At 46.1% G+C, this 18,020-nt stretch overlaps 1 protein-coding gene across 2 annotated transcripts in view; it reads left to right on the top strand.

The window, feature by feature from the left end:
- Positions 1-1,835: 1,835 nt before the first annotated feature.
- The window catches only part of LOC138489145 (peroxisomal trans-2-enoyl-CoA reductase-like), a 394,101-nt gene continuing 377,916 nt past the window's right edge, over positions 1,836-18,020 (top strand). For both annotated transcript variants that reach the window (XM_069616801.1, XM_069616800.1), the window contains exons 1-2: positions 1,836-2,009; positions 9,860-9,993. In XM_069616801.1, coding sequence (XP_069472902.1) covers positions 1,898-2,009; positions 9,860-9,993 — 246 coding nt within the window. In that variant the 5' untranslated portion in view covers positions 1,836-1,897. The remainder of the gene's footprint in view (positions 2,010-9,859; positions 9,994-18,020) is intronic.

Raw genomic sequence — 18,020 nt, 5'->3', positions numbered from 1 at the left:
CACCCGCTGCCAGGAACAACTGCCCCCGCTTTAGCGTTCTCACCATTTTTAGGTACCCTATCCGCCAGGCCTCCCTTTCTAAAGATTGCTACAAGGTAACAATAACTCCTTAACCTTCTGGACTGGGCTGGCCGCCTTGACCATCTAACTGGTCCCTTTCTGTTGGTCCAACTCTTTCTGAACCTTTTGCAAGACTTTTTGGCACTTTCAACCGTGTGACCTTGGACACATTCCGACCGGAGCCTCTTAAAGTGGGTCTGGCCTTTTTAACTTTGGCTGTACGGTTTTAACCTGCCTTCTTCTCCTACTGTGTTCTCCGGAAGTGTTGGGATCTGTTGCTATCTTTGCTCTGCCTTTCTCTCCCTCTTAAACCGATTGATTAGAGTGCCATCTTCGTTAAGCGCTCACCGCTGTCTGAAAATAAGTGTTGCTTTACTTAAGACTGGTCTAATAATCGTTGAAGGGAGTGTATATCTTTTAGTGACCGTGTTTTTGAACGGCTTGATATTAGTGCCAGTGTGTTTAACTAGATGTGTGTTTAAATAAATAATTATATCTCTTTTACACCAAGCTCTGGTCAGTGTTTGCTTGTTTTACTGTGTTCTATTGACCTATTGTGAATACTTTGCATACTGCCTAACTCTTCTTGAGGGAAGCCTGACTGCTCAGCCACAGCTACCAGGTAAATCTGGGTGGTACAGACTGCTACCAAGTGGGTTTACTGCTAACACCTGTAGTCTTAAATCTTTTGCAGTGGTCCCAGAGGGAACTGCACAGGTTTCTGCCTAACACTCTACCACTCACCCTGGCACCCTTAAAGATATACCCTCTCAAACCCTCATCTAATCTTCTCCAAATCTTATCTGTACTTGCACCCCTTACTTTTGTTCTCCTCTTTTCTCTCAGCCTTCGATTTTTCTCCAACCCTCCCACTCACACCCTTTCTCACTCACATTTATTCTTTCTCATCATCTGTGGCACCCTTTCTCAATGGCTTCCTCCCTTTTTCTATTCCGTTTCTCTTTCTCTTGCACACCGTAATCCCTTTTAGCATCCTACCTTGAAACTTTGCCCTCTCCTCCTTGCACTCTAGTGCCTATAAAAGTGAAATGCAAATGACAGCAGTAAACGCCAAATATATTGGCTTTGCAAATGCTTGTTTTACAGGGTGGCTTTCTCTGGAATAAGATGGGGACACCTGAGAGCTCCGATTACATTGCCTGAAATAGGACAGTTGGGCGAGAGCTGTGCGAGGCAAAACTCCAGATTTTATCGTGTCATCCAGGCTTGTCTTTTTCTTTGGATTATAGGAATTATAATCCAAAATGTCAATGTAAAAGCACATATGCAAACTCCACCATACAAAAAGAGAAAGCACTATTGACGGATTAACTCACAACCAGGGGAAACTTGAGAACTCTGTGCCACGTCTGTGCTTACAGCTTGTACCACCACAAAGACCAACCGTTCATTCTGTAATGTCGACTGGCAGACTAGAGACATGAGGTGTTCTAAACTCGTTTCTTCTATCAAGATGGTGCTCACTGCTGGCACTTTGTGGCATTAAAGTCAGCAGTCTAGTTTTCTAGTGAATTGCCGAGAGTTGCCTGAAACAGCGCGTGTGGTCCAGCCACAGAGTTCTAATGGCATCCAGTGATATTAGCGAACACACGAGAACATCGAACGTGATTCGATGTTTAAATATGTCATAACTCTGTACCTCAATCTAACAAATCATCAACATTCCAATATGACGGCTAGATATGTAACACCAACAAGAGACTTTAACATATTGGTCCCTTTTCTTTGTTGATTTTTTTCTTTACGAGGGGGGACAAGCAATGTATTTACTTCACACAGTTCCTCTGCTTTACCAGAGCAAAGTCCATAGTCAATAATGGCAGCTCGCAGCGTCTTCAGTCCAGGGCTCTTCAACAACCGAGTAGCCATCGTGACGGGAGGGGGCACCGGCATCGGCAGAGCCATCGCAGAGGAACTGCTCACCTTAGGTTGGTTTCTCCACACATTGCAACATCCCAAGTCGTTACACTTTGATGCAAGGCAAGGTCTTCTAAGTTTGACCTACACTTAGCGGACATCTTGGAACGGAATTATTACTTTGCTGTGAATGATGGAATACATTATGTCAAAGTATGCATTTTACAGCACTTTCTTTGTAAAATTGGGTAGAAATCCAGTTTGCAATTGGTTTTGTTTGGCAGCACATGGAAAACCTCAATAGTTGCAAGTCACCAACCTTGCACGCACAGGAGCATTTTCCAATACAATAAAAATATTCATGCTGGTTGTTCCTATGTATGTCCATGCAGGCTGTATGTACAGACTCCCAGCCAGTAAATAGGCCATGCCACAGAAAGTATGTCCAGGCTGACTGTGTACCATAAGTGTTAACTGGCTAGATTCGCCTAAATTCGCCTAAATTCAACGTAAGCCAATCAAGGGTAATGCAAAACAAGCACTGGCAATGCTAACAGTTTGAGATTTCATGTAAGCATGGGAAAGGCACTGCTGTATTGGTATTAACTGGCAGTTGATGGTAGCACGGGCAGACTATTTTGAGTACCTGAGCATCTAATGGCAGTGCCTGGCAATGCCTAATACATATGCACAAGCCAAAACCTTTGGATTTGCTAATGTTTGTTTTCAACAGGACTACAGTGAAAAACATGGAGGGTGCAACACCACTGAGCAGATCAAGCTCTAGCCCCTCCTGAAATGCTGGGCTTTGTTGACTTGACCTGGCTGCATGGGTGGTGGCCAGCACCTGACTAAAGCGGGCTAAAGCCCTCCCACTTTGAGGCAGAAGGCCTCTTTTCGGTGTGTCGCCAGCCCATAGCACTCGTTAAGGAACAGCAGGAGCATCAAACATGCAGAGCACAAAAGCCTATCCGTGCTATATCAACAGACTCACTTTGGTAAAGTCAAAGTCTTAACTTCTGGTCTCAGATTTTAGATGGCCCACCTCTCCAGAGATTAGCATATAATTATGAAAGTAAACAGCTTCTGAATTAGGGTGAAAGGTAAGACTACTGGCCAAAGGGAAGGTGACATAGCTGTTCAGCTTCCCAGCTGGTCTTAGGGAATTGGGAGGGAAGTGGGGGCAGGGCTGGTTGAAGATGTGTCGGGGCTGGTGCGGGCCCATTTCATTGTGATGTTTGTGGGCCACCTCTGGCATTACAGATTGGAAAAATAAGCCAAGACACCTGTGGAGTGCTCAAACAAATGACGAAGTCAAAATAATGCAGCAAGGTGGTTAAAAGCTGTAGATTATCAGACGGTTTCTGTGTGATAAGACTGATCGCATGGGGACAGCTGCTTGGAGGCCCATTTCAACTGCAAACAGTGAAAGACCCAGACTCCATCCCTCAGTCAGGAGACTGATAGCGCAATGGGTTTATTGGCCCCACTCACTATCCACTTTAAAAACAATCATCCACCCTTGCTGGGCTGACCAACAGTGTCGTGGCCTGACGGAACAGGCCACAGACATTAAACAGTGCCTGTGATTCGCTGTTAACAAAGGCCCTGCAATTACTAACATAAAACATTTCACGTTTAGCACCTGCATTCATATGCACACATTTTTAGGTAATTGAAATTGTGATGTGGGGTCAGTACTTGCATGCCACAGGAGTGATTATAAGGGAAGTGGTGACATGAGAAATCTCATTATCACATCAGTCATTAAGTGTGATGTTTCAGAAATGGAGGAGTTGCTTCTAAAAACATGCATGATCTGACAATCAAAAAAGCCCTGAATGGCTAGGGCAATGACCACAAATCGATGTCTGAGTCAGATTTTATCATCACAAAAATGAGGTTAGTAAGGAAGTGAGGGATGTATTAACATACATTTATCAGCCCTCTTTGTTATTCTCCCTTTGATTGTCAGATCATGCATTGCTGTTTTAAGTTTTGTTATGCTTATATTTTTTATGTTTTGTAGATAATGATTAAAATATGTTAAATCTGTGCATTTCTGTCTAAATAAAACATGACCGTTCTATAAGTGGTGTTAGGTGTGGAGTATCACACTGTGTGCTTGTGAAGGTGGGTAGCTGTTTTGTGGAACCTCTTTTGTGTATTGTTAAATATTGGTCCTCCTCCACACAGCCCCCGAAAAAAGAGGACTACTTAGCTCTGTGATAGTACACTCTGTGCGCTCCTTATAGCCATGTTTTGTCCTTCTGACGACAAGCCTCCATGAATTTTCTGACTCTTTAAGATGCTTTATTGAGGGACAGGATGATGTGGTTGCTCCCCCTTCTGGAATGGCGTCCCTAGTCCGTCCAGATGATGGCCCTTGCCATGCTCATTGCATTGAGATGACTCCCTGGGGCCCCCTGGTTCACTCTCAAGACACCAATCTAACACTGTTGATGCTCTGTTTGTTTGTCTGTTTGGTTTGTTACATTTCAACCTGTATCTTGGTACTATGATTGTCTGATATTCCTCCTGTAATGTGATGACACTTCTATGTCAGTAAACAGATTTTAAACGAAATGGAGACACAAGTTAAAGCAAAATAATATTGTTGTTGCTTTATTTTCCACTTCCTGGATGGAAACTAGAAGTCCCACAATGCCAAATATGACCAGCCTAAAAAAATATTTCTTTAGACCACTACTTGGATAAAGATTACTTTTGTCACAAACCTTCCTGCAGGTAAGATGTTAAGAGCATATGTCTGTCCATATAAAGCAACCCTTTTTTACATGTCCGCCCTCATGGCCAACCTTTAAAAGAGGAGCTTTTTTTAAGTGACCCCCCCCCCCCTTCTTAAGGTAACAAGTTCATCAGTGCCATATAAAGGCCGTGCTGGTGATGAGAGAAAGGGGCAATTGCAGGTCATTAAAAGAATGTGAACAGCCCAGTCCAGGAAGCCGTGTGTGTCGTCTAGCACAAGAAAGCCATTCAGCCTGAACATTGAAATTGTAATGGCTTAGATTACTACACTTCTCTGCCCACAATGTAAACACACACGAGAACGAAAGTGCCACCCACCCTTTTTTGATGTGCATTTTCATTGTGAAAGAAGCAAGTCTTAGCCGAGAAGTGCCCCTGCTGCTCCCTCCGGCCCCACCCTCTCGCAGGTGCCAGGAGTGCCTGTGAACGCATGTCACTAATCAAGGTTGATCTATATGGAAAGGCAATGCATGAAGGCAGTCCTGCCAGGGAGTGCAGTCAGTAGTGTCCACATTGTGGGGAACTCTGGTTCCTGTATATACTGCGATATCAGGCAGCCTGTGCGTTTTGGAAGTACTGATGCGTGTACTCATAGAATGGAAGCACAGTGGATGGTGACAACGCCTGACTTTATGAATGTACTGCTTTATTCAGGGCCGTAAGGGGTGATGCGATGTGCACCCCTGTGCGGATGCACCATTCGATTGTGCCTTAAGCCGTTCTGAAAGTTAGCCATCAACCCTCACAGTCGAGTATTTTCCGATTGGCTGTATCAATCAGAAGGTCTAATGCGTGACATGCTTTGTTAGAAACACCACGGTTCCTTTTTTCTACTGTCTAAACCTGCCTACCCCAGTTTTCTTCTTTTTTTTTTTTTTTTTTTTTTTTTGGTATCTATTTCCATTCCATTTTATTCTTTTGACCCACCCTTAGGGCATAAGATGATCCACCTACCCACAGTCCTTCTGCACGAATACCAAATGAGTTGGGGAAAACCGTAAGAGAGGGGAAGCAACAGTCTGGATTGTTCTGAGGAAAAGTAGGACTAGTAGGGAAAACCGTAAGAGAGGGGAAGCAACAGTCTGGATTGTTCTGAGGAAGAGTAGGACTAGTAGAGGAAGAGTAGGACTAGTAGAGGAAGAGTAGGACTAGGTGTAATGTGAATTACTTAACGCCACGTCCACGCTTCCCCATCTCATTCCATACTCATGAAGTATAACAAATGCCACAGAACGGCCCATTGATTAAAGGATAGACCTCAATGCCAATTACCCTGATCTAGTGCACCCTATGCATGAGGAACACAGAAGGTAGGTACCCTGTGAGCGAGCAGCTTGGTGGGGTGAGGAGCAAAGACCTGAATAGCCTGCCCCTGAATGTGAAGCCAGTGATAAGGCTTCAATGCACTTTGTGAAGGCCAGGGCAGCCTTGTGGAATTTAAAGAGCTGCGCCCTTAGTTCCCTTCGTTTCTTTGTACGGTTCGGATCAGTTTTGTATAGCTGCAAGGGTATGTCTGCGTCCTTAAATATATTCTGACATTCCAGATTCCAGTTATGTAAAAACCCATATCCTATATTATACATCGCCAATTCATCTCCACATATAGCGAGTGCAGAGGGTGGGGGGGTTAATTGGAGCATCAGTAATTTCCAATTGACTAGGCCCAAACCTAAATCAAACCGGATTAGAGCAACCGGCAAGGAGGGATGCATGCCCAGAACACGTCTCCACAATAATCCTTCCCACTTATCACACCAGTTTATATTGTTAAGGTTCATAATCTCGTCGCCAAATAGCAGTACAGGGATCACCTTTTAATTAATAGTAGCTAATAATCTGTACCATAGAAAACCTTACATATTTTGTTATCAAATTAGATCATTTGCACACACAAAACCGACCACTTCTGCCGTCCTTATTCTGAGATCGGAATATTGAAAGGAGTTGATCAAATATGGAATCTTGGGTACTTAAACTCTTCAACAATGTATTACAAAATAATCTCCCAAACGGATGCTTCACGTTCTTTTTCCTAGTGTTGAAGAACCAAATTATTTTTTACTTGTACTTGTTTATCTCCATATCCTGTGATTCCATGAATTGCTCTAAGGCTGCGATTGATCTAACAAGACCAAATTAGAGTAAAATTAAATATACCAAGGTCATCAGCAGATAATAACCAGTGAATCGCTCCTAAGGGCTAAAACACTCCCTTGTCGTAAACCCTTAAGGTTTGGGACCGTAGTGGAAAGCGAACCCTCTGTTTTCAACCTTACATAAAGTGATCTGCCTGTATGGAGGTCGATAATAGGTCCTAGAATTGATAACGTCGACCCCACATCTTCAGTTTCTGCCACAACCTCTCCTTGTTTACTTTGTCGAAAGCAGCCATTAGATCAGTAGAGGCAACCTTTCCTGCTTCAGGTGTCTGGCCATAAGGTTTTCATAATCGGGCAATTTAAGGTGGTTCCAAGCCTCCTGCGGAAGCCTGATTGCATTTTCTTTTTGTCTTGAAATGACCTTTTTGAAAAATGGGTATACCATAAGAAGACTTCCAGGATGTGGGTATCTTTCATGATTCACCACTTGTAGGAACAGTCACTGTATAACATCTGCCAAAATAAAGGGCGAAGATTTTATGATTAAATTCGACTAATCATCTGGACCAGCGGATCTAGATGTATTCAATTTCAAGATACATTCCATGATGGCACCTATGTTCTCTCAGGTTCTTTAACTTGGATATTGGCTAGTTTGGATATATTGAACATATTCGAAAAAAGTATGAGAACCAGGTTTCCTTTTGTATAGCAAAACATGGATATAACTCTGATGGCAAATTTGTGTTTTAAGGACAGTTGGCAAGGCAATCAAATACATTTATCAGATGCAGGAGAAAGTGGGCGGAGTATCCAGTTTTAGAGACAAAGGAGGCATAAACCACATGCGTGGGGGATAACTATACGTTGGCTGCTCTTATGTCGTAGTGAGCCAGCGTATGCGGAGTACATGCTGTTCTGTGGGCCCAGAGGGCGGTGTATGGTGGTAACTGCAGCTGGCTAGAGAAATCTGTTATGAGGAAGCACTGGGTACAATGGAAGCCTGAGGGCGTATTAAACTCAGTGTGACATAGTTTAGCACTCAGAAGGGTTTCCGATAACACCAGGGCACATAATGGCAATGTAAACCCAATACCATATACTCATAGTACAGAAGGGCAGCCAAGCATAACAGAGAGGACTGATCTTCTGAAACAAGCATACAGACAGGGTGCCTTCTGAAGAGGATATGAAGTCGTAAGGGACCGTTCTGAATTGGGCTTTAGACTCATGTGATCTGAAAGTAGTTGCTGTTTTGAAAATGTACGTAAGTACCATCATTTATGGGTCCAATCCAGGGAAGCCGTCCCTTCTCCTCAAGGGGGAGCCACACCCTTTGGGACTAGGCAGGTGAGCATGCTATGCAGGACGCTCCCTAGAGGACAGGGCAAGGCGGATCTCATTAGGGGTGCCCCCCACACCTTTAGGGTACTGGACATGTCAGAGGCCTGCTGGGCGGAAAGCCCATGGAACGCTGCCGAGCCCAGGATGAAGACAGAGTCCCAAGCCGCCAAACCCACGGGAAACCTAACCGCTGCTGAAGTGGCCAGCAATCCTGATGCCAAAGTCCTGTTGGTCACCGAAAGGAGAAACCGAGGAGGAAGACCTGACTGGGAGGACGTTGGGACTCGAGGTTCCACAGCACCCAGAGGCAGCACCTTGCACACTGCACACCGCAGCATGGAAACCGGTGTGTGGCTGGTCGGTGGAAGCAGGAGGAGGGCAGAGAGGTTCCAAAACAGCCCATTAGGGGCTGACACTGGGAATACCCCATGAGGGGGTGAAGGCAACCCAAGGCCAGAAAGCACACAAGGGGCTAGCATTGAGAAGCCCCCATGATAGGGTGAACGCAACCCATGCATCCGAAGGTCAGAAAGCCCACGAGGGCATGATGCTGAGAATACCTCATGAAGGGGTGATCGCAACCCAAGCATTTGAAGGCCTGAGAGGCTGGCAGACCATGAGGGACAGACACCAAGAATACCCCATGATGTATTCCACAGCCAGAATGGCCGGGCAGCTCCGCTCGAGCTACCAGATTTAAAGACTGTATCAGACCCAACCAGGCTCAAGAGGAGACTCATTGTGATTGTCAAGCAAGGCAAGGTCAGGAGCACCAACCACTGGAACGTTTTAAACCTTTTAGACAGACTGCAATGGGGTCCCCAGTGATTGTCTCCAGGAGGAGTGAAACACTGGCCGGAACCAACTTTTAACCCTATGAGCAGGCAGGGGCCTGAAAAAAAGAGAGAATTAAAGTTACAACTGGGTCGGCGTCAGAAACCAGCCTCCAGCAGCTAAGTAAAGTTGGAGTCAATTTATAGCCAAGCTATATTATTTACTTATAGTGGTAGGGTGAGCATAGGATAGCATAGACTTTTTGTGAAACACCCTGACGAGCACCAGTTTATTATTTACTTGAAGTTAGGGACCCATCATCTTAGATATCGGGTTTGTTGATGGTTCCCTTTCATTAAATAAAACGTGTTGAACCATGTCTTCTTGTCCACCTTCTGACTTACCACAATTCCCAGGTATTCGGTGAAATGTGGTTTTTCTCTGTTGGTTTACTTACTGCTTAATTTTTCATAGTAAAGTTAGAAGAGTATGCTTCTCGCCTCATGTCCTGTATATAGAAGTATTGTCCCTGTGTTTGATCGTCTCTTACTTGATCTTCCGGAAGCCGCTAAGAATGATTATTTTTTACATTGGGCTCTCTATGTGCATAAAAGATAACGCTATGGAAAATAAATGGAGCCACGTAGTTACTTCAATGTGTGGCTTGTGTAAGTACATTCAAAAAAGCTAAATTGCAGTTAACTGCAAGTGGATATGATCTAAAAGTAAGGAGATGGGTGACTCATGAAGATAAATGCGGCATTTAATTTCCTGTGTTGTGATTGTTAAATCTGTCTACATGTTCACGTGTAACGGTACAAATACCTGAATGCATATGTGGTGAGAATACAATGACTCGCCTAACTTATCAGAACCCTGTTCATTGAAGGCAGGGCTGTAGGCTATTAATGAAATGTGTGCCTTTTTCTGCACAGGATGCAAAGTAGTGATCGCTTCCCGGAAACTAGACCTATTAAAACAAGCTGCCGACGAATTGGCTTCAAGGATCTCCAAGTCAAATCCAGCTATAGTGACACCGTTGCAGTGTAACATACGCAAAGAGGAGGAGGTAAGAGCAAATGCTAGCCCGCCTATTTATTGCACTTAAGCTACCCAAAGTCTGATTCAGTGCACTTAGTGTTAAATCAATAACATGTACATATTCTGTGATCACGATTGGCTTGGCTCCAGGGTTGCATTCACGTGAATATGTCTTTAGTATTGAACATCCTCTGTGATGTAATGATGCCCTTTATTTTCTTTGCTAACTAAACTGTCTGCTTTTCTGACATTGGAGCGCAGTGATCTTAGATGGCCTTAGTGTTTCAATGCACTTCACATCCCCATGATTATCTCACCCCATCCCAGTTTGATCGGAATGTGCATGAGTCATCGTTAACCATTGCAGTTAATTTGTCCATGAGGAACATATTCTTCAATTTTCTCTGTCAGTCCTCCTTGGACGGGGCCACCGGACTCTTCCATTTCTGCGCCAGTGCCACCCTCTGCGCCCTCAGCATTGTTTCCCACATTCTGGGGTATCTATACATGTCCGAGTCCCTCGAGGGGAGGCCTATTAGCATCTTAAGTGGGTCCTGCATCTTCAGTGAGTCCTGTGGGAGTACTTCCCCGGTGACCTCTGTGATCCAACCCCTCATGCTCTCTGAAAACCTCTGAATCTGTGGACAGTGCCACCACATATGATCCCTCGTACCCACCTGACCGCATCCCCTCGGACATTTGGGTGAAACCCCCGGGAACATCTTCGATCGCTTTAGTGGGTACCTGTGCTATCCCTGTAGGATTTTTGTTATGTGCCATGTCCATTGTAAAAAGATTCCCATGGAAAGCTATTTTGAAAATCTTGCTCCACGCTCCTTCCGAGACGACCTCCCCTGCCAAGCCATTCCAATAAGTGTAGAACCCTCTCCTCTCCGTAAGATTGTTGTTCAGTATTTTGTACATTTTAGACACCATCCCTTTCCTTGAGTTAGCAGAGTCTAGCATTTTCTCGAAGGGAGTCAGAGATCTCCTAACTTTTTGTCCCCAATTCTGATCACAAAGGATACCCTTCAGCCTCGGATATTCGAATATAGAGATTGTCCCCTGCCCCAGTGCCTCCACCATTTCTTCATATATCAAGAAGCCTCCCTCTCTAAACAGTTGACCCACCCATTCCATGCCATTATCAGACCTGGACTGCGCATTCTTGAATCCCCTGCTGCCCAGCCTGAGTGTGGGACCCCAGTGTGAAGTTAACGGGGAGGGCCATGTTGTCAAATGGCTGGTTTGAGCCCCCTCTTTCCAAATTGACCAGAGCACCCCTAACGTTGGGTGGTTCTTCAACCTATTCAGGATTGCCTTCTATTTAAATTCTTTGTATTTGCCTATTGAGTAAAGATGGCCGATATACCCCTTCTCTGTAGTGCTGGGCAAAGGCATAATGGGTGAATAGCAGAGGTCCAAGGACTGAACCTTGTGGAATGCAGACTGGGAGATTTGTATCATCAGTAAAAGAATTGATGGTGAAAACCAGTATGAGATTTCAAAAGGTTGGTTAAGTGGTTTGCTCGGGCATTTGAACCCCTTAACTGCTGAGGGTTTTCATTCTCGGTGCTGAGCCCTTTTTTGGAGATTTAGGTATGTCTCATTCAATCCCTTTTGTAACTTTTTATTTTTTTACAAGTGATATTCCGGCCAAATTTGCACCCTTTTCTTCCCACAAGTAGGCGGTCATAACACCTTCAAGGATTAGTCTTTTGTTGTAGGGGTTTGTGAGAAAGTAACAAAAAAGTGACAAAAGTTTGTTTTTTCAGAAAATACCAATAAAATGATTTACAAAGAAGCCTGTTTTTATGTTCTTGTAAGAACTAGGAACAAATGGTTTGCAGTTATGAATACGCCTTTTTCCAAACTTTTAAGAACAGGTTGAGTGGAAACAACAAAACATGTTTTTCATAAGGTTACTATCAATTCTGTGAGAAGCGATTCCTTTTTTAATTAGGCCATGCTTTGACTGAATGGAAGAGGGTAGGAAAGCTCAATGGGAACACAGAAAGGCATACATTTCTGAAAAGTCGACACAATTCCAAATTCAGGAAAGGGGTCATTTGCGCAGGTCGGGCAACAACCATCTACCTAAAATTAACATAGTATGAGAAAAAATTGGAAAAGTGACAGACAATAAAAGTATGCTCTGGTCATGTTTGCACTTGTAAGGTAATGGCTTCTGTGAATATTGGGGGGAAATCAATGCACCGCTGCATTCCCCCCGACTCTTCTAGTTTGGAAATCGCAAATTTTTTGTAATGTTTCACAAAACAAGTATTACCACGAGCCAAAAACAGAGCCATGGTACACAGGATGTTTATACTGACTGCCTAAACAGACGTAAATAGCATTTGAAAATAAGGAATGTGGTGAAGAATGGCAAGCATACATTTTTTTTGAAAGAGCACAGGCAGACGTTTTTGAGGGCTAGGTGACTTGCGCAGGCCACAAAAGCGTACAGTGCCTACAGCAACGACTAAATGTAGGTCACATTTGGGAAATTAAATGGTTGTGTAACAAAGTGTAGTAGGAAATGTATGAACGTTATCAAAACCAAGAGAAAAGAACACATGTCCTACCTTCCCACATACCCACAGGTGTCCCGACCAAATCGGTACCTCACATGTGTGGGTGCACTTACCTGGGCGTAAAGGGAAAAGGATAAACCACTGGTAGATCCAATGCCCTGCGAAAACCACATTTTTACTGTATTTGGTCTTGTGGACAACCCACAGATTTGGGTCTGGGGTGTCGCAGCCACCAAGGAAAACAGGGCACCCCATGCATTTCTGAAAAGAAGACTCCCATACGGGAATCCAAAGATGTCTGACTTGTCCAATCGTCCTAGAAGTTATTACCCACAAGGTCCGGCAACATCCAAAATGTAGAGGAAAAAAACAAAATGTTCTGACATTTGCCAATAGGAAACCACCGAAACACGCTGTAACAACACATGTCCTACCTTTCCACGTTCCCATAGGTGTCCAGATGAAAACCGTTACTCACATGCGTGGTTGTGCTTACCTGGGCGGAAAAGAAAAAGGGTAGACCGTCCCCAAGTCCAGCAGTGGTCCCATGGAGCCCTGGCACGGTCCCCATTTCTCCCTGGAGGGAAAAGCTGTAATGCAGCCCAACAAGAGCTCTAAAATACCCATGGGTGCTGACCCCGGCCTTGGGCGTCAGCCTCGCACGTGGGTAGACCGCTCCCCAACTCGGCGGCGGTCATCGGACAACCCGGCAGGGATCCCGTCCCTGCCCGGAGGGAAAAGCTGTAACGTGGCATGGCCAGAGCTCCAGGACAGCCGAGGGTACTGACCCCGGCCGCCTACCTCCCATGTGGGTCGCGCACCCACAGGCCCAGCGGTGGTCCCAGGGAACCCCGGCAGGGTCCCCATCCCTCCACGAAGGGAAAGCTGTAACGTGGTCCGGCCAGAGATCCAGGACAGATGGGGGTATGGCGACGGGCGATACAGCCCCCAACATCAAACATCTTTTCCCTGGTGCCTTAGTGCTCCTTACTGCTTCTCAGCGTTGGCAAAATGGGACCAGACCCTTGGGTTTGCTTCCAGAGGAAGTAGCAGAAAAGATCTGCTCCTCCATGGGGAGGAATTCCTGAGGGGGCTGGCCCTACAGGCATAGGGCCAGCCCACTAATGCCCCCAAGTGTGCCTGAGACAAAATTGCCCTATGCTGTTTTGCCTTCCTTGGGGGCAAATGGGTGCAAAACAGCACTAATTTGCCCCTAAAGTAGGCAAAATAACATTATGCCATCTTGTTGGCATTTTCTGGCAGGGGGGGCTGAGGGGCTCATTGGCTTGGATCCCCCTGCCCCCCTCACCCCAAGATCATATCCCTGGTGGCCTAGCTGTCATTGCTGCTTCCCTGGGGTGGCAAAATGGGGTCAGACCCTCAATGCCCCCTCCTCCCCCCCCGCCCCTCTGGGAAGCAGCAAGAATCTGCACCTCCCTGGAGGGATTTCTGCGCCCAAATATTTTTGTTGCTTGCTTGGGGGCAAATGGGTGCAAAACAGCACCCATCTGCCACCACAGCAGGCTAAACATCATGCCCCATTTTTTTTCTTTTTTTTTTCTGGTCGGGATGTGGGCCTAGGGCAGGCAGCCACCCCCAAATTCAATTCCCTGGTGGTTCAGTGGTGATTTCTGGTCGAGGACCGAAAGATCCTCAACCAGCCCTCACTCAAGGAAATCGGGATCGAAATTTCCAAGCAGCACGCAAAAGCATGGCTGCCATATTTACATGCTGAAACCTTTTGGCTTCAGCATGTAAATATCACTTCCTGATGACATCATCAGTGCTGACCCTTGACCCTCCAGTCATGGAAGGGGAAGTCTTCCCCTTCACAGCCTGGGGGTCCGAGCATCGGCGCTTATCCAGGGTGGGGGCGTGCCGCTCACCCCCACAGGTAAGTACTGCTGAGGACGAGCTATCTTGTACTCTGCACTAGGAACGCACTGCGGAGGACGAGATAGCTTGTGCGCCACCTATAAGGGGTTAAATCAGGTATGGTTTGTTTGATCTCTTCATCTGTTACTTGGATAACTCTGGTAATTCTAGAGTTAATACCTGCTGACGAGCGCTGACTTCCCGAGATGTGTGCATTTATCAGACACGGACTAATCCGGGCTCGCCCGGCCGCTTTGGTGACTTTAGATAACCTTGGGCCGACCACACGTCCCTGTGATGGTGACGATGCATTCGGATGTCTGACCTATCAACTTTCGATATTTTCTGTGCCTACCATGGTGACCACAGGTAACTGGAATTCGGGTTTGATTCTGGAGAAGGAGCCCGAGAAACAGTTACCACATCCAAAGAACGCAGCAGGTGCGCAAATTACCCACTCCGGACTCGGGGAGGTAGTGACGAAAAATAACAATACAAGACTCTTTTGAGGCCCTGTAATTGTAATGAGCACACTTTAAGTCCTTTAACGAGGATCCATTGGAGGGCAAGTCTGGTGCTAGCAGCCGCAGAAATTCCAGCTTCAATAGCATATGTTGAAGTTGCTGCAGTTACAAAGCTTATAGTTGGATCTTGGGATCAAGCTGGCGGTACTCCGCTTGGCGAGCAACCGCCTGACCCAGCCCCTGCCTCGCCGCCCCCTTGAGGCTCTTGACTGAGTGAGCTGGAGGTCCGAAGCGTGTACTTAGTAAAAAGTTTGAGTGTTCAATGCAAGCCGGTCACCTGAATACTTCAGCTAGGAATAAGGGAATAGGACTCTGGTTAAAATTTGTTGGTTTTTTGAACAGGGGCCATGTTTAAAGTGACGGCCAGGGGCATTCGTGTTATGCCGCTAGAGGTATAATTCTTGGACCTGCGCAAGACGAACGAAAGCATTTGCCAAGAATGTTTTCATTAATCAAGAATGAAAACCAGAGGTTCGAAGACTATGGGATACTGTCGTAGTTCCGACCATAAACGATGCTAACTAGTGATTCAGCGTCTTTAGTCCTATTGCCTGCCGAGCAGCTTCCGGGGAACCATTGGGTTCCGGGGGGAGTATGTTTGCAGAGCTGGAACATAAAGGAATTGACGGAAGTGGCACCACCAGGAGTGGCGCCTGCGGCTTAATTTGACTCAACATGGGAAATCTCACCCAGACACGGAAAGGATTGACAGATTGATACCTGTGGGTGGTCGTGCATGGCTGTTCTTAGTTGGAGCAATTTGTCTGGTTTAAATCCGATAACGAACGAGACTCCTCCATGCTAACTAGTTACGCAACCCTCAGCGGTCAGTGTTCAAATTCTTAGAAGCAAAAGTGGCGTTCAGCCACACGAGATCATGCAATAACACGTCTGTGATACCCTTAGATGTCCAGGTCTGCACGTGCGCGACACTGAACAGATCAGCGTGTGTTTACCCTTAGCCGAACCCCGTTCATGTCAGGGATTGGGGATTGCAATTATTTCCCATGAACGAAGAATTCCCAGTAAGTGCGGGTCATAAGCTTGTGTTGATTAAGCCCCGGCCGGGCCTTTGTACACACCGCCCGTTGCTGCTACCAATTGGATGGTTTAGTGAGGTCCTCGGATCGTCCCCAGCGGGGATCGGCAACGGCCCTATCGGTGCGCCGAGAAGACGATCAAACCTGACTATCTAGAGGAAGTAAAAGTTATAACAAAGTTTCCATAGGTGAACCTGCAGAAGTATCATTAACGGTGGAGCAGCCGGAGGGACAGCTATGGGCCCAACCTCGGGTTCCATCCCAGATGCGCACACCCCGAGTGCCCCTCACACTACGGTTTGGTTTGCATAGTGTTTGGGCGTGGGCGAGGCAAATATTGATAACTGAGTTGTCAGACCAGGGCATTGCACTATGGTGGTGATGGAGACAGTGGTATTCAAGGAAAGTGCCCAGTGTAGAGTGCGACCTTTCGAGTTGGTAGGGGAGTGGACTAGTTGGGTGAAGTTTAGCTCAGTGAGTGTTTACATTAGGTCTTTGGGTTTAGAGCCTACAGTGTCATTATAGCCAAGATTAAAATCCCCTAGTACTAGGAATTGGGTGGCTGGTTTGATGATGGGTGATAGGAGGAGGGGGATGTCGAGTTATGGGCAGTTTGGGAGCTTGGGTTGGCAGTAGACAATGAGGAAGTTGATGGTAGTTTGTTCGTTGGCCAGGAGCTTGGAGAGGAGGAGTTTGTAGCCTGGTTGCGGCGTAAGGGTATCTCCCTGAAGGCAAGTGAGGTTTTATTGAGAAGGGCGACGACGCTTCTTAATTTGTCTGTTCTGTCGGCTCTGAGGATGAAATTAAATAGTTAGGAGGTAAGGCCAGAGAGAGGGAGGGTCCTGCTGCACTGTGTAGCAAGGTGTCTGTTACTGCCAGGAAGTCAAGGTGGTGGTCTTTGATGAGGTTGTGGATATTAGTAGCATGGGCACAGAGGCACAATCTATCTATCCATGAAGGCTTCCATGGATAGATAGATTGTTGTCCAATGAATGTTTGCTCTGTTGGGGTTTGGGCTGAAGCAGAAGGTGGTTCGGATTGTCCTGCTGTGGGGGTTTGGAGGTGGAGCTTGGTGCGAGCTGCAATGCAAGTGTTTCTTTCTATCCTCAAGAAGGCGTACGCTGTGTGGACTTGAGAAGATTTGTGGGTTGAGATTTTGGATTGGCCTACCTAACATACAGCAGTATTATTGGGCTGCACAACTGAGTGTGGTGAATGATTGGTTGTACAGAGACCCCAGGTTACCTCGCGTTCAACTAGAAAAGTGTTGGATGTTGGGGAAGTCTCCTAATATAAGTGCTCTATGTGGGCAAAAGGGCAAAGCCTGCACTCCCTCATATGACTCGACATACCCAGCAGAAATGGGCCAAAGCACATGCATATATTGGGTGCGGGGGGGTAAGTTCACCCTAGATCGATCACTCTGGAACAATGCACACCTGCCTGAGATACTCACAGTGCACCACTTTAGGGTTTGGGAGAACTGTAGGATATTAACCCTAGCAGATGTGGTACAAGAGAGTTGCCTCCTCCCCTTTGATACTTTGCAAGATGTGTTCGGACTCCCGAGTAGTGAGCGCTTCAGGTATATGCAACTAACCCACGCTATGGGATTTCAGTTCCTGGAAGCTAACAACCTTCCTGAGCGCATTGACACCAAGGTAACCTCCATTATTTATCAAGCATTGACTTAGTTTGTGACTAAGGAATTGACTTGTCTCAGGAATAGGTGGGAAAGAGATAGGTTTGCTAGATCCCGAGGAATGGGTGGAAGCGTTAATGTTTCCCAGAGATCTCTGGATATGCGCTACACTAAGTCGTATACACTATAGGATTTTACACCATGTTTACTATTCCCGCATAGCATTGTTTAAATGGGGGAGGATAGACCGTGATCACGGTTTACGATGTGGGAGTACAGAGGGCACTTTTCTTCCACACGCCATGGAGTATACTCAGATTCAAGTCTTTTGGGGGAAATGCTTTGAAAGGCGATCTGCTGGTATGGGTTCCGATGTGCCAAAAGATACGAAACCTGTGCTCCTTGGAATTTGTGGGAGGTTTGGTTCACCAAATGTA

The sequence above is a fragment of the Ambystoma mexicanum genome, chromosome 9 (genome assembly GCF_040938575.1).
Source record: "Ambystoma mexicanum isolate Mex_15411 chromosome 9, UKY_AmexF1_1, whole genome shotgun sequence".
Classification (NCBI taxonomy): domain Eukaryota; kingdom Metazoa; phylum Chordata; class Amphibia; order Caudata; family Ambystomatidae; genus Ambystoma; species Ambystoma mexicanum.
The sequence above is the reverse complement of the archived record's forward strand: the minus strand, read 5'-3'. Positions and strand labels throughout refer to the sequence as shown.